At 38.1% G+C, this 25,901-nt stretch overlaps 1 protein-coding gene across 2 annotated transcripts in view; it reads left to right on the forward strand.

The window, feature by feature from the left end:
• LOC148376370 (guanine nucleotide-binding protein G(olf) subunit alpha) overlaps positions 1-25,901 on the forward strand; it is an 81,871-nt gene that overhangs the window by 30,184 nt on the left and 25,786 nt on the right. For both annotated transcript variants that reach the window (XM_088346583.1, XM_088346584.1), the window contains exon 5: positions 9,023-9,120. In XM_088346583.1, coding sequence (XP_088202709.1) covers positions 9,023-9,120 — 98 coding nt within the window. The remainder of the gene's footprint in view (positions 1-9,022; positions 9,121-25,901) is intronic.

The following is a 25,901-nucleotide window of genomic DNA, read 5'->3' on the forward strand; positions in this document are numbered from 1 at the left end:
CCTGAATGAAAGCCAGCTTCAAACAGCTCCCTTTACTTTTGACTTGATGTGATCACAACATTTTTTTTTTTTTTGCACCCTTTTTTGTCAATTTATTTCTGAAACAAAAAATGCTGCACTTTTGGTAATTCTCAGCACACAAGTTTTCAGGGCTAATTTGCATTTGTATTTTTTCTTTTCTCATTTATCTTTTTATTTTCAATCATGTTGCAACAAATGTCACATAACAAATTGAACAAATCACCTGAAAACAAAAAAAGGATGACAGGTTCAGGCCGAAGGATTATAGGAGACCTTTGGACATTTCTATAAATTATATCAACAAATTATCATATCATACATCATTATAGTGTGAAAAGCGTTCTTTCTCGTGATACCTCAGAGGACTAAGTTTCACCCTTGATTGGAGGGTAGGCACTCCACTGACACACCCATGTGTATTTCTTTCTAGTTCACGGTTGCTTTAGCTGCCTGGGTTGTCAGGGCACCACTTCCTGTATGTCTTTGGCAAGTACAGCGTGCCAGCCCCTATCCCTATCCAGGTTGTTTTTTGGGTTAGGATTTGCTCCCCCACATGAAATATATAGTACTGGTTTCCATGGTTAAGTAGCAGGAAAACCCTCTTGATCTGACTCAGACACAGCATCTTTATCATCTGATCGCCGTTGCTGTTGTTATAAAACGTCCTACCGCTCTTTAGACATGAGCTGAACCTTGCAGCAGACTTTGCCCCCAAAGACTACGAGCTTTTGAAGAATGAATTTTTCGTGAGAAAGCGCACAAAATTGTAGACATCTTTGGGTCACCCTGAATGTTTTATGTGCACAAGCAAGACTAGCCACTTTGTACTCATCACATTAAAGGGTAAAAATGTGTTGAAGCAAATTCCCTCCGTGGTCTTTTGGTGTTATCAGTTGCTCTGTAAGACTTTGCAGTACACACTACATTTATTCAAAGGCCCCGTGTCACACGCATCTGTATAAAGAAGCCCCAAGGAACACATGAAGCTTGCAACCGCCAACAATTACACCCCCCCACCGCCAAGATCTTTCCACCATTAGCGCCCTTGGTTGTCGTCCCTAAATCCGGCGTCCACGTTCTGTAGGTCGGCCCGTCCTCGGACTTGGAGCCCCTCCTCCGTTGTGATATTTGGCAAGAAGCAGTGCAAGGAGAATGTAATCAGTAAATCTTATTCAGCGCAAGTGAAAAGAAAGCAAATATGGCCCCGTTCTTTTGTGTGGTCTAACGCGTCGACCGTGCTGGTGAAAAGTCATGCAAAAGACAACAGAGTTCATCTTGTTCATGAGCCCCTAACAGGCCAATGAACAAGCTAGCGGCAACGTTATTGTAAAAATTGCCCGCGTGCTACTGCAAATTCTTGGAAGGTAATTCAATGCTCTTAACATTGTTGTGTCACGCTATAGCTGTCTCTTATATTTCCTTGGAATAGTTCCCCAGTATACGATTTTAATCTGTTTTGAGGTGTGGATCATAAGGTGAAATTGTTGTATCGCAGGGAATAGAAACCTATGGCACTTAGCTAATGCATTGCAAAACCCAGGTATCCAAGGTAAAAACATTACAATTGTCAATTCGTGATAAAAATTAGGAACAAAATAGTTTATAGTTCGCGCTAAGGATCGACCGATATGGGTTTTACAGGGCCGATACAGATCGTTAGTATTAAGAGCAGCTATACTGATATTTGGAGCTGATATTCATTTGCTGTAAAAGCTTAATAATTGGTGTCAGGAATTTTTAATAATGCAAAAAGAAAAGCATATTTGTTATAAATTAAAATAAAACTTTAATAGTTCTGTGAAACCTTTTACAGTAACTAAATTAGAACTTCAACGCAACATGACTAATCTTTCACATGACTAATAAGTGTAGTATTTCTCTGTTGTCTCCCAAAGCCACATTACAATAGGTTTGAAGTATGATTTACTTTGCTATGAGTAGGTAAGGAGGTCAGATTTTTAAATTCAAACAATTTTTTAAAAGGGGATATCCAATAAAACCAGGGTCTCATTCACAATGGTGCACTGGTTACAGCGATCAGTGAACAATTTCGTACAATAAACATGCATTACAATGAGGCTACTTTGGAACACTATAAACATACATTACAATAAGGCTGCTATAGTACACTATATAATGCCTATTTATGCCCAACTAGTTGTGATTATGAATATTATAGCGTTTAGTTACATTGGGTCGCCTCTAGTGTTTGTGACGTTCGCATGAATACTTCTTAATAAACTCATTATATAGACTACGATCGCGACACTAGTTCTATCGGAAGCGCAGCGCTGAAGAGCATAGGAAAAACTGAGTGCTCGTTCAAGTGAAGGGGAGTCTGCTTTTGCAGGGGAGTCAGAATTAGGCCAATACCGGTGTTGTCTGCTTCCGGGTGTGCGTCGCTGCCCGTTGACGACATTTCCTTGACATTTCAGTCAAGGGAGGTCATAAAAAGGGCTGGAGAGAGAGAAAAGTACGCTAATTGCGAATGTGAAAAATATTTGCAAATGTAAAAAATGTTTTCAGCAGCCCTGACTCTCGCTCCTGTCTACAGTCTGTGACTGCGGACAGTGCAGAGTAGGGAGCTTCATGCTTCAGAAGTCGTAGGGTGGATAGCGTCAGAGACACAAGCCAGGAGAAAGAGAGCAAGGCTATGCTCGGCTGTTTCTCATTGTTGTGCTCAATAATCGGCACGTCAATTAAGTAAAACCCCCGATACCGATTTCCATCGACTTCCCAAATATCGGTCCTGATAATTGGCCCGCCCGATCATCAGTCAAACTCTAGTTAGTACTACAAAGATATACATGTAAAGAAAAAAAACATGAATTTTTATTTGCCTTATGTGTGATGTGACTTGAGCTAGTATAGTCGAGTTAATGGGTGGATGCAGAAGTGAAGGGAGATGGCCTATTAAATCTGATTTTAAAACTTGTGAGGATTGTCATGCTCTTAGAAAACCTCCTTGCTAATTGACTCCTTGATAATTATCCTGACAATTGCGGCTGTCTTGGAAATTTGCACAATTTATAGAGCATACGTAACTAAATGTTATGTAATAAGTACTACTCGTGTTTATTTACGTGTATATGATTAAAAAAACATAAATAAATATACATTCGAAGAAAAAAAAGTTGTTTAACTTTTGGTGTGATGTGACTTAAACTGGTAAAGTGGAGTTAGAAGGGAGAACTAAAATCAAAACTGATTTCAAATCGCCTCAAGGATTGTCTTGCACTTAGAAGACATACATAGCTGTTTTATTGCCTTGTTCTTCTTAAAAATTGTTCCAAGCTGTCTTAAACCTTTGCACAATTTTAGTCACTCCTTATGTTTATTGTTGGTGTTGATTGTTTTGTCTATCCATGCCCACTCAACATCCAATTCGGCCTGTTGTCCTGGATGGGGGATTCCTTCATAGTTTTTATTGTAGTTTTTCCTTTCCCTCTTGTAGGTGAGCCATCAAGTGATGTTGACTACCAGAAACGTGGGCCTGTGCAGCCTTTTGAGTCCCTCTGTGATTAAGAGCTATATAAATATATTTGACCTAACATGGCTTGGTTTGTTACACTGATATTCCTTGGCGAATATTCACGTTTCTTGCTAACTGTAATCTTCGTTTTCATGAAATCATATTTTTGCTAAATAAAGTAAAAAAAATACACAATTGTATCGCACTAACTCTTTACCAATCATACAATATTCTAAACTAAACAAAGAAACAAAGGCATTACGCGAGGTAGTTCATCCATTAGCATAAAAGCATCTTCAAGAGTCCATGATGCAAACCAAAAGCAGACCAGCATCTTATATGACGTTGACCGTTGGAAGACGAGCATCATGGAGACGTAATTCATCATACACACAAACGCCGCAAAGTTTGAATTTTTGAGCAGGTGAAATATTTTGTTATGTCTTATAGTTGGAGAATTGCCGTAAAGAGGGGTATCTGATTCCACACCGTAATGAGAAAATGCTTAAGGTGGGGTCACTGTATCCCAGGGGGTCTACTCTAAATTCTGAATATCTGTCCTCGTTCCTTCTTTGCTGGAGTGAGAGTGACTAAAATAACGGTCTTCAACTTACGTGTGAAAAATGATATGGACATTTGATGTAAACAGTTCCTGTATTTTCTGCTTAAACCAACCACCTCTGGAAATAGCTCCACCTAAAGGTCTGGAGTGGAACACTAGCCAGTACCCGTTTGTATGATATTTAAAAGATAGGGTCATCACATGTTTATTGCTTTGGCAGAGGTCTGCTCGCTTAATATATGCGTGCAGCAAACAGTTATTGGTTCTCTTCCCCGTTGAACTCAATCACCGGATCTGCTGAGAGGATGTCTCCTAGAGCATGTGATCATTTATCTGCCTCCGGTTCGGAGCTACTTTGAGCTTCTTTGCACAGTACGAGTGCACGTCCAGCAAGGAGTGCACACGGTCATGCGGTGGTTTTCGGAGAGGGAGTAGCACAAGAGGACAAGAGGCAGTTTGCTAGCCCAATCGCTTTGCGCTATGGCAAACGCACAGCAACCAGTCCTGGGAAATGTCTTCAAGTCATCAATAAGAGGGGGCACTTCTCATAATGCTCTCCATTGTCCCTTTGCAGGATGATGAGTAAAATACGACAACATTATTGAGTGCACTGTCCAAATAGGAAGGTTTTACAAGTTTGGGACCTTTTGAATTTCTGAATGGTTAAGTTTGTTCCTGTTTCTGACTGAACTGGCGTATCTGTAGACAATTAGTTTTATCGGCCCTATCAAAACAACATTGTCAAAGTGCGTGTTCATTTAGCAGACCTGATACACTCTTTAAACTTAGATTATTTGATGCTTTTTTTTAAAGGAAACTGATTTGATTCATCCTTTTACAGCCTAACTTTGTCCTGAACCTATCAAGTTTGAATGTTGCAAGTCAGTGCATACACACAGATGGCATGATAAAACTTCTTCTGAAAGCTGCTTTTCAGTAGACATGCTTGATTTTTTGTAATAATTTGTTAGTTCGTTTATTTAGTAAGTAATATAGAATAATACTTTAGTGCTACTAAATGGGAATTGTTTTAGCCTGTTGTAAAAGCTATACAGAACCCCTGCATTGCATAGTATAATCTCATCTGAGGTGGGAATAATAATGAAGTGAAATTATCATAGTGGGGGGGGTAGAAACCTATGGTGAAAAGCTAATGCATTCTGAAACCCCGGTACCCCATAAACATTAAAATAACAAAATAATAATGTATAATAAGTACTACGTAATATACACTTGCATGATTAAATAACATAATAAATATAATGTACATGGAAAGGAAAAATATAATTTTTTGGTGTGATTTAATCGGGATTTAAATGAAACTAATGGTAAAACTTTCATTGCCAGTTTTGTCATGCCCTTAGAACGCGTTGTTGCTTTAATCACCTACTTGTTTTTAATAATTGTCCTGATCGGTGGCCATATTCCTTAGTGCAGGGGTCGGGAACCTTTTTGACTCAGAGAGCCATAAAAGCACAATTTTTGGAAATGTGTTTCAGTGAGAGCCATATAATATATTTTAAGACTGAATTCAATTAAATGTGAGCATAACAAGCGTCTTAATTTATTATTTTAAATAATGATGTTATAATACTCACCATTAATGCGTCTTCTGGTGCTGCATGGATTTGCTGATGGTTTTGTAGTCTGGTTGGTACTTGGTGAGTTAAAGCTTCATGCAGGCATTGACGCCTTCATCCGTTAAATGTGATCGTAGGTTGGACTTGATGTTTTTGAGATGTGAAAATGACTGCTCACATGAATACGTCGATCCAAACATTGTCAATACACCAATACTCACACGCCTCAGTGTGTGGTATGTGACTGGAAGCGCGTTCCAAGCTTTGAGAATCAGCTCGTCTTTGGATTGAAGTTTGTCCAGTTCTGTCCTCATGTGCTTGCTCGCCAACTCCGCTTTCTGTCGTGCAATTCTTTCCAATTCTTCATTCAGTGATTTGAACTTGCTCATCCTCATCTCTGAGGCCTTCAGGTCAGCCACTTCTGCTTCAAAATCTACCAGGGATACATCAGGAATGCAACTCAGGTCAGCTGTGTTCAGTGAACACTCGTTTGGATGGGTGGTGAACTTAATAAGACCACAGTGCTCACGAAATTCTCCAAAGTGCGCTTTGAACGACTGGAGGAGACCGGATGTGAAGCCAGCTAGCTGGTGGAGATGTTTTGAGCGGGCTCACTTGTTGTGTATGCCTCTGTAAACTCTGTTTTTCGAAATGTAGTAAGCGACCTGTTTCAAAATCCTTGATCAAGAGCTCCAGCTTGTTTTCAAAAGCAAACACAACGTGTTGAAGGAATAACACTGTATTTCCAACGCCTTGCACTTTAACGTTGAGCTGGTTTAGATGTTCGGTAATATCGACGAGATAATAAAACTTGAGGAGCCACTCAGTTTTCGCTACCTCAGGATGCTCGTTGCCTTTCGTTTCAAGAAAAATCCGTATTTCGTTGAGGCAAGCCGTAAAACGGCTGAGCACCTTTCCTCTTGACAACCAGCGCACATTGCTCTGCAAAAGCAGACCGTGCAAAGGGGGCATGGCGTGTGTCGAAGTGCCGCTTAACATTCGACTGTTTTATCGATGCAATTTTGTCATAGCAAATTAGGCATACCTCTTCACAAAGGCAAATTCTTCGGACTGTTAGTCCTGAAATGTACGATATTTATCATCTTTTTTTCGTTTCGCCATCTTCTCCGTCGAAGAGTTAGCTTTGAGCTAATGACCAACGGCCAAGTGCCAATGGACGCAAAAGGGGGCGTGTACCTGTGCCCCCCAGTAACGGCCAACATCGGGTATTATCATCCAATTAAAATAGACAATCGCTCGTGCAACTGCAACTCTGCACAAGACATGATCAATAGAAAATCGATGGATGCATTTAAGCAAACGATAATTTTTTTAAACCCAAATCTGCGAGCCAGATTTGCGAGCCATATGTTATCATCAAAAGAGCCATATCTGGCTCGCGAGCCATAGGTTCCCGACCCCTGCCTTAGTGGGTGCCTTCTTCACATTTCTTTAGTATCAATCTTTGTTAACATTGTTATTTTCTTGGTTCTCCTTTTCAGGATCACTGGAATTCTTGGGACTCATAGTTTACCAAATCAAAACACAAAATTCTGAATTGATTGGAGATCGAAAAGGAGCATTTTGGGGGGGAAATTTGATTGCTTATCGTCAACCTCATGACGTTGTGACACAGACCAATGCAGATCAGCATCTTATATGACGTTGGCCAAAAGCAGTCGGGCATCTTAGATACGCAACTCTACGTTTGCATGAATTTCTTAGTTTTTTCGGCATGCAAAATAATTTGTTGTCGATGTCGCACGGTGGAGAACATGCCGTTACGATGGGCTGAAAGAAATCATCGTATTCCACATCTTAACATAAAATAAAAACTATGGATGCCAAAACCCTGTCATGTATTACAGAAAAAAAAATTGCAGTGAGGCTGGGAGAAAAAAACACTGCTCGTCCTGAAGGAAATGAATTTTGGAGTTATTTTTCAACATAAAAGTTAGATTGAAGATACGACTATGATACTTTTGATTGAAAAATACTAATTTTGCAGATGAGATTTTTTCACATGACTGTGAGGAGATGACACTTTGTTGTTGGACAAACTTTTACTTGCATGAGTGTCTGCTAAAAGTAAATGAAAGGGAACAAGAATTCAGGTTTTTCTGGTTTTTATTGCACAACAAATGGAGAGCGAAGTGCACCGACTAAACCTAACGGGTTAAGGGGAAAAACAAAGGCATGTTTTGTGTTTTTGAGATGTTAATTTAAAATTACTTATCATTACAGGAAGTTTAAAGATAGTTATATTCATGAAACGCCTCAACTCTATCAAAACATATCCATGCTTCAGAAAGTATCCTGTACATTACGTAGGGATGGATTTATTTTTAGATGGCATCCTTACACAACAATTCGTCCTCTTAGACAATGTGGTCCCACCACTGTGTTGTGGGGTTTCCTTGGTAACTTATATTGTTGCTACTTGGAATAAGCAGTTTGTAACCTAAATGGATGGATTGATGAGTCCGCCTCATGATAAATGTTTTTTCACCCGGTAAAGATGGTGTCTTTTACTGATTTTCACTGATATTTAAACGTGTAACTTTTAAATATTGAACAATTCATAAGGATAAAAACTGTAATGTTTGTGCAGCGGTTCAAAGGCAACTCTGCTCAATTGTTAATTGTTGTTACTGCCTGTGCAACATAAGTCTTTTTATCCGTCCCTTATTTTATTTTTTTGGGGGAAGCTGTAAAACTCACAAAATGGGAGTACATTTTCAATATGTTGTCTGGCTGCTTGTGTCACTCTGCTACCTTCAACTGTGTTTGAGTATAATTGGGTTTGATCAGGTTTGTTTGAGTTCCCTTTTTTCTGTGTGAATACCGAAGCAAACATTTTTCAAAGTGTTTGTCTGAATTCCATTTTTAGGAATAAATGGGTAGTTAGATGCAGGCTTTATTGAAAAAAACCTTGACTTTTCCTATGGGCCAGAACAAATGAATGAGTTTACCATTATTTCTCATGGGAAAAGCATCAATTCCGACCTCGTTCGCCTACCTGGAATTAGTTAAATTTGACATCTGAGGCACCACTATGTATGTTAGTGTCATGAAGGCTAATGAGAGTTCCGAAAGATATGTGTTTTTCCGTGTCCAAGTAGTTTTGTAATGTAATCCACTTTTACCTCCATGAATTGCAGTATACTAAAAACATTCTCAAATGTTTTTCCAACATTGTGCCTTCCCCCATTTGCTGTTGATTAAATAAACACCTCCTGTTCACTGTTTGGGAGGTATAGTACACTCTAGCGATGGCACCATGTCGCTGCATTTATGAAGTCTTTTGGTGTGATAAAATCACAGAAGATTCAATTTATTTCTCATTATGTCCCACTCACCATCTATTTCTTCTTTTTCTTTCCACAGGAGTTCTTTGACCACGCAAAAAAGCTGTGGGACGACGAAGGGGTAAAAGCATGCTTCGAGAGGTCCAATGAGTACCAGCTTATCGACTGTGCACAATAGTGAGTTGGACTGTTGTTTCTACACCGGTTACACAATTTGCAATATCCTGTTTTTTTATTGACCTATAAACGCAACTTTTTCTACTGTCATGTTCGAGTACGACAGCCGTGTGTTTGTTCTTGGCGTGGCGGTCGAGCGTTTGTCCTCTGGAAAATTATTCGTGTGTGGGTGTGCGTGCACTTGTGGTGTGTATGACATTTGCAACGTCTGAGATGGCCTACATAATGTAAGGACACCCCTCCCCCATTTACTGTAAATACACTTACCAGACACCTCGTAAGGTACACCTGCATAACCCAATACATTCCAGTGCAGCCTGCTATACCCTATAAAGGAATTTGTCAGTATGGTAGTCGCTGGTTGTTGAAGTTGTCAATTATATGTATTTTTGATATAGACAATCCAAGTACTTCAGGTATTTTATGAAGAAAAAATATTTTCAAGTGGTCAATAAACAATAGCTGTTTTCAATACTCAATATACAGTATACCCCCAAGATATGACATCAATCCGGTCTGAGGTGAGTATCCCAAATTCAAAATGTCATATGGTGGGGGAAGGAAACCTGGTAATAAGGCGTCCCAATCACCAAGCACCCCATATAACTACTACTTGTATGGAATATATGTGTATATAATTAAACAAAATTACACATAAATATACATGTAGAGGAAAAATAAATTTGTATTTAACTTTAGTAGGACGTGACTTGAGCTGGTACAGTGAAGTTCGTGGGTGGATGCAAAGAGGGACGAAAATTGCAAATTAAAAATTAAAACTTATTTGAAAACTGCCTTTTGTGAGGATTGTCATGTCTTTAGAATTGTGCCTTCTTTGTATTTCCTTATAATGGCAAACTTCTTTTCCATCGTTATGTTTTTGCTCTTCCTTTTTGCATCATTGCAAGTCTTGGGACCCACTAACTTGCCAAGTCTTGACCCAGCACACAGAATTCTGAACTATATGACGAGACTGAAAGGCATTATGGGAGGGTGTTCAGCCAATACAATAAATGCATCTTCGTGAAGCCGTGACACAAACCTATACAGGACCAGCTACTTATGACGCTTACTAGGAATGAAGCATCTAAGAGATGTATTATGTACATAACTCACAAAGGCACACGCGCATAAACCCACGCAAAATAATTTATTGTACATTTCTTATGGTAGGGAAAAATCCGTAGTTAGAGGCAGAAAAATTATTGTATTCTAAATCATAACGCCAAAACATCGTAAGGTAGAAACACCATATCCTTGGGCTCTACTTAAAAGCTGTTTTGAAATCAAGTAATCTAAAAGCGCAACTGTTTGCAAAATGTTCAAATTTATGATTTCAGCCTCGTAAAAATAGTATCGTCAGATTTCTGCTCTTCATTATAAAAGCAGACCCCTGAACAACTATATTTTCATATTACTGTATATAGCATCAGTATCTATATGGAGAAATTGGATTTGACATTGACGTTAATGGGGACCAAAACCACCCGCTAAAAGTGAAAATCTGCGAAGTAGCGACGCCCCTTCAAAAAAAAAAAAGCAGCGACGCCCCTTAAAAAAACAAAACTTTTATTTTTTTTAACCATTACAGACCGCGAAGCTCTGAAGCCGCGAACCGCGAAGTAGCGAGGTCCCACTGTAATACCAAGGTTGTTTGCAAATATCTGCCTTTCCTTTGCAGGACTTTGACTAAGTTTACACTCAATCAATAAGCCAACTGGGATCTAAAATTTGAAATTTAACAGCAATCCAAATGACTCATTAACATGCCTAATATGCGAGTGTTCCGAAAAACAAGGGCGGAGCGAGGTCATTACGCAAATAGATTTGGTTGAAATTGAATTATTACATTAAATAAAGTGTGATTTCATTTACGTCACTATTCAAATTCAACAAAGTAATTTGCTTATGTTCTCCGCACATCAAAAGTAAGCTCCATTGCTGCATTGTTTTATGTGTTTACAAGGTGATCTCATATGTGTCTTGCTAAAGCACTACAGATGTATACAACTGTGGCATCCACTCAAAACTGATGGATTTATGGACATGTTTCAACGGGGCAGGAAATGAACAGAAATGCCTGGAGAAATCCACTGGTACATGCAAGACTTTTTTACTGAGTAATCCGGAGTTTGCGTGTATCATTCGACCCAGAGTACTTTGCAGCTCAAACATCCTTGATGAGGAAAACTGCGCTTATGATGTAATTAAAGGTGGTGTCCGTAACTTCAATATTTTCTATTTTCTGATGCCATCTTCTGGCTGAATCATGATTGTCGCCTTTTCCAGGATCCTTTTGTTGCGTGTACAAGTATGTGAAATCCTTAAATGCACTCGAGTAAACTCCTCCTTTTTCTTTTTGGGGGGTTTTGGTTGGCATCTAGACTGTATTTGAAAAGACAATCACGAGCATGCGCATGAAATCATTCTCCTCTCCTCATCCCCTGCATCCTTTCCTCCAGTGTAATGCGCTTTGTGGCTGGAACACCGAGAGTAAAAGTAAGATAAAAGCAGATAGGCCTGGTGAAAAAAAAATACAGTATATAAAGGCTTTTTTAACTCAGTTGTTAACACATACTTAGAATAAAAATATATGATTTTAAGCTTTTTAAGGACACCTTAAACTCCACACCCCACTTTAATATGGTTGGTTGTGGAGCAGATATACCGTGGAAATCGAGGGAATTCTGTATTGCAGTCCAGGACTTGCAGCCCGATGTCTTAATGTTTAAATGCATTGAACAACTATCTGCTGTGAATTGCCACAGTCCAGGTGGACAAAAGTCTGAGTCACGACAGTTTTTTTGTTTTTGGTCTGGCTCGACACCTGCACAGCAGTTGTACAACTCCGTATGCTGTTTGGAAATACTGATAATAAGTACAATGTGTGGCAAGGCCAGCGTTGATGTCCGGGATGCCGTTTTTAATAATAATAATAATAATAATAATAATATTAATGATAATTCCACCAACTCCCGAAAAAAGGCAATTTCTTTTTGTAGTCTGAATTAACTTGTAGGTGAGCAGGAGGACATGCTAATTGAACCCTCCCAATCCCAAAGGTTGGCTTTATCTGTGAGGGTTCGGTCAAAGGCACACTTAATCAGTGACTTACTTCAGACTTTGAGTCTCTCAGATTTTCCACAATGCTTCTTTTCTGTACTTGACCATTAACTTTAGTCATATGTATATAGTTATCCTTTTTATATTGCTATGTTTTTTTAGAATATTAAAATATTTGACTATTTTCTTGCTCAATAATAAATTCAACTTTAGAGTAGCATAATTTCATAAACTTTAGATCTTCGACATTTAATGATTTGTCTTATACAAAATTTACTTTTTGTAATATTCTATACATGTTTATTGTAATAATTGTATTGATACGTCGCCTGAAGATTGTAATGTAAACCTAACCAAGATCTTTACTAAGGATGCACTGATTTTTTGGCACAGAAAGGATTTTTGCTGAAAAGGACGAAAGTGAGATTTAAAAGTTTTAAAAGCGGGAAAAAAATGCTTTCAAAATTAGGCTTTTGTGATGACATCACATCCAAAGTGCACAGCGAAGTGAAACTCGGGAATGTGTGCATGTAGCTCAGGAGGTAGAGCGCTCGTCTTGGGATCAAGGGATCCCAGTTCGAATCCCTGCTTGTCCGTGTTACATGTCGAAGTGTCCTTGGGTAAGACACTGAACCCCTAATACCCCCAATAAGAAGGTTAGCGTCTTACATGGCTGCAATACAAGGCCGCTATTGGGAAATGTGAAGCCCACTGTAAAGCGCTTTGGGAAGTCATTGGCTTGAAAAGCCAAACTTGGTCCAACAATATATTTTCTCAAAAATTCCTGTGTCCCTCTGCTTCCATGTATTTGTTTGCTGCTAGTTGGCTAATGTTTACATGCTTATACTACAGAAATAATTTAACAGAGTTAAGTCACTCACCATATAATAACACAAAAAGTATAAACAATTGATATTCCCATAACAAACAAAAAAATGATAATAAAATAAATGAAATTAAAAAGTGAGTCATTTAGACATCAGGTACAAGTTGTTTAATAGGTTCCATCTTATCTCAAATTGATCTTTCAATTGAAATCTTGCATTGATTTTTTTTTTCCTTAACTTGAATTTGTCTCTGTTGTAGAAAACATTGAAACACCCCCCCCCCCCCCCCCCAAAAAAAAAAAGACACATTTGTCAGAATCCGCAAAAAAATAAAAGGTTTGTACTGTATAATCTCTATAATGAACACATGATGTATTTTTCTTTGGATCACTTGACCACTAGGGTTGTAGGGGCACCACTTCCTGTGGTATGTCTTGGGTAAGTACAGCCTGGTGGCAACCATCCGTCTCCAGGCCAACAATTTAGCTATATTAGCTCACTATCAAAATGACGAAGTTGGATGCAGCACATCCTGCGGAGACTGACGTGACTACTCTGTTGGAGGATACTGCTTCAAGTTTAACTTTGTTACTATACTAAAGTACACTGTATTTTATTTAGTGCCTATTGGTGGTCAAAAAATAATTCATTTAAAAAAAGTAAAAAAATATTAATTTAAATAGTTCATATATTTCTGTTCACCATCTTGTATACATGCATTTTTTAAAATAGTTGGTGGTCAAGAAATCGGCATTTATTTCACATTAGATGATCCCCACCTAGAGTGGGCTGAAATGATTGGCTGCCATCTTGTTGCCAAGGCTCAGCACCTCTTATTATTTTTTTTTTGCGCATGATTTTAATTATTTCTTTTTCAAAATAAAAAAAAAGGAAAATTGAAACAGTGAGAAAAAGTTATTATTCATATATTTCTTTTATTTTCATTTTTACCTTTTCTTTCTTTTGTTTTTTCAGTTTTTTGCCTTTTTTCTTTTTTTCTGGCTTTTTTCCTCTTTTACTTTTCATTTGTTCATATTTTCTTTTCCTTTTTTCTTTCTTTTCGCTCCTTTTTTGTTACACTTTTTTCTTTACCCTTTTTTCCTTTAGTTTTTTTCCATATTCTATGTTTGTTTACCTTTTTCCTTTTCTTTTTCTTTTCGTTTTTTGTTAAAGCTAAGCAAAAAAGTAAGGCGAAATAATATTGTGTTCTGGTCACTTAGAGTCTAGAATTTTCATTAAGAAATAATTATAATAATAGAATTTTTTATTTTGGAGATTGGAAAAAAACATGATTGGAAAAAAACATGCGTAATATGCCCCTTACTTGGACCAAAAGAAAAGCAAGTGGAATAAAACGCAGCATGCATTTATAAAAATAAAATATCAACCTTTTGAAAAGGTGAAAAATAAAATCACCTGAATAGAGTTTGTTTGATGTCTGCAGTTGTTTTTCACCATTTACCTTTGGGGTCCATGGCGGATCACTCCGACACCCACACACACACAACCACACACACACACACTCACACACTCGCTGGTTTGCTACCTGCCTGGCTATTGACATTGCCCCTTTAAGGGGCAGGGCTTGGCTAGGCTCTCACACGGGGGACATAGCAGAGAAAAAAACGAGCAAGGTGAAACGCGCTTGTACCAGCTCATAAATACAACCCGAGTTGAGTTGTAATATTTAATCTACGCATTTTAACGGCACTGGAAAACATAAAAACAAAAATCCATAATGTTTGTCCCCCTACAGAAACCATTTTAAAACAAAACCTATATTTTGCTTACCCCTCTTTTTCAATTTATAAACCTTTTTGTAGAAGCGGCAGTTGCGCAAGCTAAAGAGCCGGTCCTGCTCTGCAGGTTGCCGACCCCCTCCCTAAATGGACACAAAACAACGTGAAAACATATGTAACTTATTATCATTATTATTATTTTCCGCTAAATTAAACAGAAAATATAAACTAATGCAGAAAATTGCTAAAATAGGCACCTTGTGACTTATTTGGGTTTTTAAATTCTTTGCTGTTAAATGTTATTGCACTTATTTTGTTTGCGCTATCGTTACGTTGCACTATATAACTTGGGCCAGTTTTCTAAGCACTACTTTGTAATTACTCTTTGCCTATGTATCCTGATAGTCTCTTTATCTTTTTCTCTTCAAAAGTCCATATAACACATTTTACCCGGGAGTGTCTAATCTCCTTCCATACAATGTTTCACAACGATGATATCAATGATAATAAAAACAAAAAAATCATCTCAAGTCAGTGAAAAATAAATATGTATTTATTCATTTATCATTGATGTGTGTGGTTCATTTTCAGGTTTTGGCTAAGTGTTTCATATTTTCCCATTTTTGTTTTGGGCCAAAACCTTTGTTTTCGTGAACTCCCAGATGCTACCTCAAAATTAAATATGGGTTCGTCATAAAAAGTACATCAACATGATTTGCAAAAAGTCTTTTAGCACTTAACTGCCTTTTTTTGAACAAAATACTTAAAATTGGCATATTCTAATAGCCCTGAAAGTTTTTATTGTTTTATATTGTACCTTTTTAGAATCTTATTTCAAACTAAGTAATTTATTTTATTTTTACTTTTTATTATTTTTATATTTTGGATTGTCGGACAAACGTTTCACAGTTTCGGTTTCAGCCCAAAATTATCCTTTCATCTTTCGTCTTAACATGCTTTTTGTACTTCTTTCCCCTACTTTTTCTGCTCTTTTTATTGTTCCGAACAAACACATCGGGCTTCCTGTATATAAATATGACTTTGGGTCAAGTCTCATGCCCGAGAGCAGAAAAGAGAGGAGAGGGGGGGTGGTCAGGTGATGCTCACATGGCTTTTCTAAGTCCCGCCTTCCAGCAAAAGCTTCCTTTTTTGTGCTTTTCCTCTGCTTTCTGTGGGCTCACTGGCCTCTACCAATGTTCGCCAGCTGGGAAAAATTTGAAAACCTCTATTGTAAGGGGTATTACAAAACAAATTGCATTTCTAGTTAGTAATGGTCTTTATTTTTATAATAACAGACATTTTTTAGGAGGCAATGTTTGACCACATTGGTAAAATTGGCCTGGATTTAGAGTTATGCGCCAAGTTTACATTTTCTAAAATTTCCACTGATTAAAAATGCCATTTCATAAAATAGCACAATAAGTTATCGGGGTTATGTTGAATTATAAGACTCTTAAGATTCGGAAATACACTTGACCCGTCTTATTATATAATAATAATAATAATAATAATAATAAAGATAATGTTATTATATAACCGGTCAAACATTGAAAGAATAAAGCGAAAGCAATGTCAATGAAACACAGAGCATTATAAAAAGAGAAAAAATAATTTGAGTTGTGTCTAGGACCTACAAAGATGGTAGATTATGAAGCTGCCACAATAGAATTTTCTTAATTGTCATTGATATCAATGTTGTGAAATATTGTATGCAAAGAGATTAGACAAGGCACTCCAGAGTAAGACATGTAATGGACTTTGAAGGAAAGAAGCATCACTTTTCATTTTTAACTCATAAAATAATGTCTGTCATGTTTTGAAATTACAGCTCGGAAATACAGTGGTCCCTTGAGTTTCGCAGTTTATCAGTTCCATAACCACGCGTATTAAATGATTGTTTTTTTAGCAAGTTAGAAAATACATGATATATATTTGGAGACTTGTTGTACAAAGACAAATGACACACAAAAAGTTTATCTTACTCGCTAAAAGGGCCTCATGTGTATTTGTTGATTTCACTGAGACATTTCCATTTTATTATCTGCCTTCATGGCAAAAATGCCACAGCAGTCGTATACATCCATATATAGTGTACCTACATGCTTCTGGCAAGACACATACAACTTGTTAACAGATGGAATGCAGCAATAAAACACACTTTTAGAGCAAGAGTAAGCAACTCATCGTTTATTTAATATCAAAAGTGAAACGCGAGAAGAAAAAAATTGCGTTCTGATGTTGCCTGTGGTAGTTTAGGCAATAAAAAGAAAAATAATGAATTGCACCAAAATTCAGTTTGCCTGCAAGGTTTTATGTATCGTTGCGAAAGGTATTCTCAATTTGTTTGTACATAACGTAATGGTAGCGCTCATTTACATTATAATCGTAAAGATCTGCCATTTCCAAGCAGTCCGTCTTTATCGACGCATCCTGTCGCCCGGCGAGGTCGTCATGGCAACGAATTTCGTATGAAATGTTGGACCTGAAGAGGTTGGAGGGCTGCTCAGTGGCTCATCTGCACAAGATGGGGCGGACCTCTCGGAGCAATACTTAAGAAAAATAGAGAATCTACAGATTTTAGAGATTATTTAACGTAAAACTATGGGATTTTATTGAACAACGGTGACCAACCTTTTTGAAGCTGAGAGCTACTTTTTGTTACTGGTTAGCACGAAGGGCTACCAGTTGGATATGGATTTCTAAAACACGTTTTGGGGTTATTACTAAGTTGTTACTGTTTTACCAGGTTTTAATTATGATGAAAAGGGCACCACGTTGGTGACCCCTGGTCTAAATTGATTTAAAAAAAATATATATTTATATTTGTTGCGTAAAAGGATCCTTAGTTGTATGTTTTCTTATTTTTCTTTGATTAAGATAAACGGACTCATGAAATTATTTCCAATATGGCTGTCGGCCTCTAACCATTTGATTGACACCACTCTCGGCCAATAATAGGCTTTTTTCACAGTCCACAGCCAGCATTAGCTTATGAGGGCCTTTTTTTGATAAAACAGACCTCACCTCCTTTAGTTTCGATTTTTTAGTCAGTAGTAACCGAATCAAATGATGATTGACACATTGGTTAGACAATGAAATTCCGAACAGAACAATATGCAGATATACACCGTGTTTTCAAATTATACCACAAAATAAAAGTGCGGAACGCCACTCATGGCTCATTTTTACAAACCATTATCATGCGTAAGTGTGCACGATCATTGATTGACTTCTGGAGAAAGAAGTTAATTATTCACAACTCTTTCAAAAAGTCTAAAAATTTGCCAAAGTAAAATACACAGTTGCAAAGGTTTTAGTGCTGTTAACTCCAAACGCCCACTTTTGGAAACAACTAGACCAACCATTGGATAAATGTGTAAAATATAATGTTTAGTTTTGTCACATTGTGATCGAATTTGACAAGGGTCCAGTTAAGGCTTCTAGCTATTGTTTCACCTGTTTTCCAACTAAGATACCCATGCTACACTCACCTGCAGAGGCGTGTTCAGGAGAGTGATCAGACATGTAGTCTCTTGATAATCGCTTGCCGCGCACTGCTGAACGTTTTGTAATCGCTCACTGTGATTGCCTTACTGATCCAAAATGGCCGACGACAGTACAATGGATTTCGTTCTACAGCTTGCTTTGAGCGAGTTGGCTGATATGAGCGACAGTTCGCATATTGACACAGTTAAGGTTATCCTAAACGCAGTGGAAGGGTCATACCTGTCTTGCATTGTTCACAAACATTACCAGGCAATGTAAGACGATATATTACATCGCCAACAGCACTCGTCAGGGTGAGATCCTCCATCTTCTGCACTGTCGACGCCATGTTGGAAATCAAAGTAAGCGGTCTTTCTCCCGTGATTACTCGGGCACGCGAGCGCTCAATAATCACTGGCCGTTCAGAAGCTAGCGATAGCTCGCGATAGCAATCACTCACTCTCCTGAACACGCCTCAGGTATTCGATAGCAAACAGTTCTTTAGGCCAGAATAAAAATATTCTATTTCTATGTGTTCCAACTCTTATAACTCAATGTTATTATCACTTGCAGTGATGATTTGAGTTTGGGACAAAACTTCAGTGGGTTACCTTTCAAAAAAGACCAAAACTGTCCAACATCTCCAAACGGTTCAAGAACAGCATTTAATTTACTTAAGGTACGTCTTGGATTAGGCTTTTAGGCAAATTTTAAAGGAACCTTAAAGGTTAAAGCCCAATTCCATACATTTTACAGTTCCTTTGTAGTGAAAAAACAAAATATAAAGGTCTTTACAGAACTCTAGGCAAGCCAGATCCAGAGTACGTGTTCCTATCGACTCTTTAGGAATCTATCGAGGCCATCTGCGTGTTGCACATTTATATGTTTTAACAACACAGATATGTGTCTGCCAGCTGATTGATTGTCAGCTTTTTTTATTTGCTACCAAAATGGTTCCATTGCAGTTGGCTTGGGATGCATAAAAGACAAAAGTATCAGTATGCTGTTGACCTACGTGATGTGATCAGGAAGAATATTAACAGTGAAGTAACGCTTGATGTGGTAGTACTTTATTATTAAGTTTGTTCTTTTTATGGCAATTTTCACTCATTCTTTGCACTCGCTGTGGTGATAAAGAAATAGGTTCACCTTAATCGCCTGGATTGTTCGGCACCACTTACTCGGCTAAAAAATTCATTCAGATTTTTGCTGCCTCATTTATGTCCAGTAGCATGTTAACTCAAATATGGGACATTAAACCCAAACAAGCCCAGTACATTGTTGAATTTGGTGAATGACTTGATTGAAATCTTTCTTTTAATTCATGTCAAAGTGCAGAAACTACGTCTATTTTGCTAATAAAGTCGCTCCTGATTGCCTCCATCCTGGTCACAATGGGCACGTATAAGGAGTTATTCCTTAGTCACTAGTCATGTAAGCCAGTGTTTCTGAATTGCTGGGTTGGGACACGTTTTCAGTGGGCCTTTGCAAAATAATGCTAAGAAGAAGAAAAAAATAACTGAGGGTCATGTACACTCCCTAATAGTAGATGGTGATAACGCCCTGAAAACCTGAGTTGTAACATCATTTCAAAACACAGAAAAAGACTGGTAAAGTTTCACATGTTAAGCATGGCGAAACACAGAGACGGAGTGTTTTGTGCAATTTCAATAAGTAACTTTTTTATTTAATGTTGTGTCAGTTAAAATGGCTGAAGCTACTGAAGCAAAGCATTTTGGTTTTGATTAAAAATGCAGCTGATTGAGCAATAAAGCAAATGTTATTAGTTCGTTTTGATTTTTCTGGTCGGCAGCGCAGTAGTTAGTGGGTTTGCGGCACAGTTCTTAGGTCATGAGATCGAACCTTCCTGTGTGGAGTTTGCATTTTACGTGCTTGTGTGGGTTTCCTCCGGGCACTCCGGTTTTCTCCCACGTTCCAAAAGTGTGCGTTTCAGGTTAATTGGCTGGTCCAAATTGTCTCTAGGTGTGAATGAACGAGTGAGTTGTCTGTCTCTGTGTGCCCTGCGATTGGCTGGCAACCGGTTCAGCCTGCCCACTGCCCGCAGATAGCTGGGATGAGTTCCAGCACCCCGCGAACCTAATGAGGATAAGCGGTGCAGATAATGGATGGATAGATGGATGGATGGTTTTACTGGTCATGTTTTAGTCTGTTGAAATGGGAATGTATTCTACTATCTCTGATCCATACTGCGCAATTCGGTTAATTTGGGAATCGGCATTTCCTTTCTTGATTTGGGCCACAGCTTTTAATTGGTTATGATGGTGGGTCCTCAAGTCAGACCAGTTGAGAACAACTGATGTAAGGAATTCATTCTGATTGCTCTAAACAGCGCTCAGAAACAGGGGGCAGTTCTCCGATTGTTTGCCGTGTTAAAGGGGCTTGTAAATTGACAGAATTTTGCAAAGTACACATTTATTTATGGATTCTATTGATAGACAAAAAAATCAGCGACGCAGAGAAGACACAAAAGTCGACCCACAACATGGCGAGGGAACACTGTATTATTTGAATCTGTATTCTACCAAAGCGCAATCTACAAAATTAAATCTTAGTTTACACATTGGTTGATGGAATCATTTTGTTATCTGAAGTTCACTAGAGTCTCAAGGAACGACAAGTTGTAGAATCCTGTCCGCATAGTCTTCTTCGGCTGGGCTTCTGCTGGGCTTCTGCTGGTTCTTTTCGTGCTGGTCACAGGACCCCGCCACCAGCCCCCGGGTGTGGCGAGGAGGGGTGGGGGGCGCGACACAGTCATCTGGGGCAGTAAAATGCTAAGAATGGCGGCTATTGTCAGCCGGGCTCTGGCCCCTGGAGGGCCGAGCGAAACAGAGCTTTGCAAACAGGCGCTTTACTCAATAAGGAGCCTCTTCTCTTCACGGAAAAGCCCAAGAGACCGATGTATTTATATACGACGGCCTCTTTCCCACTTCACAGGTTAAGTCGCTCGGATGGAACTATTTTATACGATTTTTAGAAAGATGAAAGTGTCGTAACGGATGTTGACATTGATGACATGTTGAAATTGTTGAATTTGATCCCAAAAAAATCAATGCGTTACTGAGAATTTAAAGATTTTGATTTACAAAAGTACAGCAGAGTGGAAGGAAGTCCAGCCAATAGCATAGCGGCATCTTCATGACACAAACCAATACCAGTCCACCATCTTATAACGTAAGCCGATAGCAGACATCTTAGAGACGTTCAGCTGTTAAATACATATGAAAATAAAGTATTGAATCACACTCAATCTCGATGTATTTACGAAGGACACAAGATTCGGAACTGAATAAAGACGGAGAAAGGCATTGAGTGAGGTAGTTCTAAAACGGATTTTCATCATGTCATGCCAAAACTAATAGCAGACTAGCATTTTATATGAGACGTCAACTAATAACAGACACGTACGTAACTTAGAGACGTATTTTGGCCTAATTATGAACACGCGCGGTAAATAATTTGTTGTTTATGTTGTATGGTGGACAAAAATGCTGTGATGAGTGGCCGAAAAAAAAAATCCCACTCTGTATAGTGAAAACGTTATAAGGAGACGTATCCCGGGGGTCTACTGTATCAAAATTTTCTCCAATATTCCTGGCAGGGTAAAAGAGGGTTGTCACAACATAATTAATGTTTTTTTCCAGTACCAGCAATAATTCTTCAAAAGAGAACCCATTTTTCTAGGAATAAAACTTGCACGTGTGTTGTTTTTAAGATATGAATTCGTTATGACTTGGCTCACAAAAGCTATGTTAAACTCCCAATTAAGCAACACATAAAAATAAAGACTCCCTGAAGCAAAAATGTGAATCTATTCCTGTCTCATTCCGCAAGTAAAAATCAATTACTGTCAATTGCAGGAAATGTTTTGATTATTTGCACTTTAGAGACTGTTCCTGACATCTGGGCTTTGAAGTCACGTTCTGCAAAAAACTTGCGTCATTTGCGCTCCCATTGGCTCATACCCTCCTCACTCTGGTCATTTTAAGAAGTTATCAAGTTGAACCATGTGCAAACGAAAAGTGAAAAAATGAATTGTTTTTGTATGATCTTGAACAAGCAAGATGATTTCCGAATGTGTTTTTCCTGGAATCAGATGACACTGATGTCAGCTGACTAATGTTGAATCAAAGGCGCATTATTTTCGTTGATGTGTGTGTTTCAACCTATTTTATAGCATGATCTACTGAAACCGCAGTGGAACTCCCATCTTCACAAACCACTGTCCTTAAGGTTGTTACAACTCCCTGTGGGACCCCTATTTACGTTCGCTCATTGCCGCTTTCTGGTCAAATATTCTCTCGTATTTGCGGTAAATCTTGCCATTTAAAGAAAAAACTTCCAAATATTCTAACCTAATTCGGAAAAAAACGAACATTTCCTTATTTGTATAGGGATAAAAAAAGGTTCATGAAGAATTACAAGTCACGGGTTGGCTAACAAGTAGTCAGGGTGGTGTATTTATAAAGTGAACTTTTAAACCGATCTTTTTGAGTGGATTTTATAATTTGAGTACTTTTAGATGTCTGGGATATGTTTTTAATTTGTTTTGACGTAGGGATCATAAGGAGAATTTGACGTATGGTAGGGGATAGATATCTATGGTAATTCGCAAATGCCTTCCAAACCCCAGTACACGAGGTTACAATCGTAGATGCACATTAAACATTAGTAGCAAAATAGCATATGGTAAGTACTACTCAAGCGTGTGTATGATTAAATGACATAATAAATATATAGATAAAAATGACATTTGATTTATGTGAGACATGACTCAAGTTGGTACAGTGGAGTTAGTGGCTGGCAGACAGCGGAAGAGCATTAAAAAATATTTGAAAACTTTTATTTGCCCGGCTTGACATACCTTTAGAATACATTGTTGCTTTATTTGCCCATTTTTTCTTGATAATTGTCACGATTGTTGATTGGCACGCCCACATACCTTAGTGAGGGTAACGATGCATTCTTGGTTATTATAATAATAATAAGCTTTGTTCCTATGGTTATCATATTTTCCCTTCTCCGGTCTGCAACATGTCATGTCTTGATAACAATAGCCAATCAATACTGTACAAAAATTACAGTATTCTATCTCAAAGTTTTTACAAAACACCTGAGATTCTGAACTGAATGAAGAGCGATAAAGGTATTGTGGGAAGGTGTTTAGCCAACAGCATATCGGCATCTTAATGATGCCGACAACTACCAGTAGCAGACCAGCTTCTTGTATGATCAACCAATACCAGACAAGTTTATGACTCAAACAATCATACGAACAAGCACTGCAAAGTTTGAATTTTCTAAGTTTTTGGGCACACAAAATAATTCATGTTTTAACAAAGGTCCGATAAAGTATCATAATCCCCATTGTAACCTGAAAACATTGTAGAGCAGGGACGCCTTAACACATGGTTCTGTTTCAGAGCGTTCTCCATTCGGGCCCCGGTGCTGTGGAATGCTCTTCCCCCTGAGATTCGATCTGCAACCTCAGTGGAAATGTTTAAATCCAAGCTTAAAACAGACTTGTATTCTATAGCATATGAATAACTTGTATTTTATGTTGATAATATCTGTGTATTATTTGCCCTCATGTAGGTTTTAGATCAGGGGATGGTGTGGTTTGCAATAATCTGTGGTCTGTGCAGACCTTTGAGACTCTTTGTGATTAAGGGCGTCACAAATAAACATGACTTGACTGTTTTTTGGACCTATAAGTTAACATATTTTCCATGAAGCTGCACTAAATACGTGATCCACCGTTACGGGGCTAGCTTGGTTTTGTAGAGCATTTTGTAGCACTTTACTTTAGCCTTAACAATTCCCACAATGTAGTTCGTTGCTGCACGGTGCATGGTTTTGAGCTGTCGTACCAGCACTTGGACATGATTTACGCCATCATCTAGATTTTTGAACATGAAGCTGTCAACATTCTGTTATTACCTATATTTCATGTTGATGATGTCTGTATTGTCTCTTGATGCCCTTGCAATATCTACTGCAGCCTGGTCATCCTGGAAGCGGGATTACCTCATGTGCGGCCCCTTCTCAAGGTTTTTATTTTCCTCAAGCTGAGGTTTTTGAGTTTTTCCTTGCCTTTAGATCAGTGGATGGCGTAATGGTAGTCTGTAGTCTGTACAGCCCTTTGATATTTCTTGTGATTAAGGGCTATACAAATAAACATAGCTTGACTTGACTTGACTTCAAATACCACACGACGTTATGGCTGCATCTGACTTTGAGTGTCAAAAGCCTAAAGCCTCCCTGGGAAGCACCATGCAACATGTCACAAGATTAGCCGCTGTGTGTATCGTACGGTTTGTCATGGAAACACAGCCCTCTTTACTTGCTTTGTCAGTTTTACATGACTTGATTTTTTTTTCCCACCCTAGTTGCATCTTTTTTTGCAAAAAATAAGGCACCTCGAATGAAAACTACGGTAAGAGCTACAGTTGCATGAAAAATAGAAAAAAAAATACTTTTAAATCAGAGTAATTTATGTTATAAAACATAAATTAACATCTAGTGTCACTACTAAAATTAATTCATTCATAAATGGTTATTGTGCTGTCCTCCGAAGTATCCTCTCGACAGTTAGTCCCGAATAACCAGACTACTTTTCTTCAGTGGCTGTTTATTCCAACAATGACCTCAACCAACATGTCTGAAGCCGCAAAAAACCTTATACAAACGGAATTTTAATTGAAAAGAAAAAGCGGATTCATACATAAAAAAAGTAATGTAAAAATTAATATTTCAATTTATTGTGTACCTCTATGGAAATTTCATTTTCACCGACCCTACTGATGGGGTACAGTCAGTGCTGTCGCAGCAGAGCGTGCACCAAATGACTGATTTAAAGCATTTGGTATTGCCAGAGGGTCTCCCATCCGCATACTAACCAGTTCTGACCGTGCTTAGCTTCCTGAGTTCGGACATTCTCAGGGTGGTATGACAATAAACCTGTAAATCTTAAATATTTTAAAAGCATTTCAAAACCATTGAAAATGTTTTTGTCGTGTTATTCCTTCTATAGAAAACCATCACAAAACAGTGTGTGTATATATATATGTGTATATATATATATATATTTTCCTCCCCAATCTTTTTACATTTTCAAACATTTTTGGAAAAGCACTGGGAAGCCGTTTAAAAGCCACCAAAGGTTGCTGACCCTTTTACCAAGTTAAGCTAAGACATGCTAACAAGAATTCAAAGAAAACTAACTATGTACAAAAGGTTAGCATAAACAAAAACAAAAAAATAAAGTGACTACAATATGTTTCATACTTGGGGACAAGTATTGTCCAAAGCAACAACAAAAAAGGATTTGCAATGAGTGTTTAAAGGTTGGTGTCCATATTCCGCACCTCTCTTTTGATTCCATTGAGAAACAAACAATTCACATGTCAACTTCGAGAGGGCGCTCAAACACCACTCACTTTCTCAAAGGCAGAACAATTACCGTGTGCATTATCATAAGAATGTAAGTATGTATTTCAAATTTTATCCACCATGTTTTCCAGTATATAAGGCACAATGGATTATGAGGTACACTTTCGAGTTTATGGCTAATTTAAGGGAATTTGGGTGTGCCTCACTCTCTGGAAAATATGGTAATATTATTCATAGATTTAGTATGACGCGCATA

This window comes from Urocampus carinirostris, chromosome 1 (assembly GCF_059441175.1).
Source record: "Urocampus carinirostris isolate Australia breed hairy pipefish chromosome 1, RoL_Ucar_1.0, whole genome shotgun sequence".
Taxonomy (NCBI): domain Eukaryota; kingdom Metazoa; phylum Chordata; class Actinopteri; order Syngnathiformes; family Syngnathidae; genus Urocampus; species Urocampus carinirostris.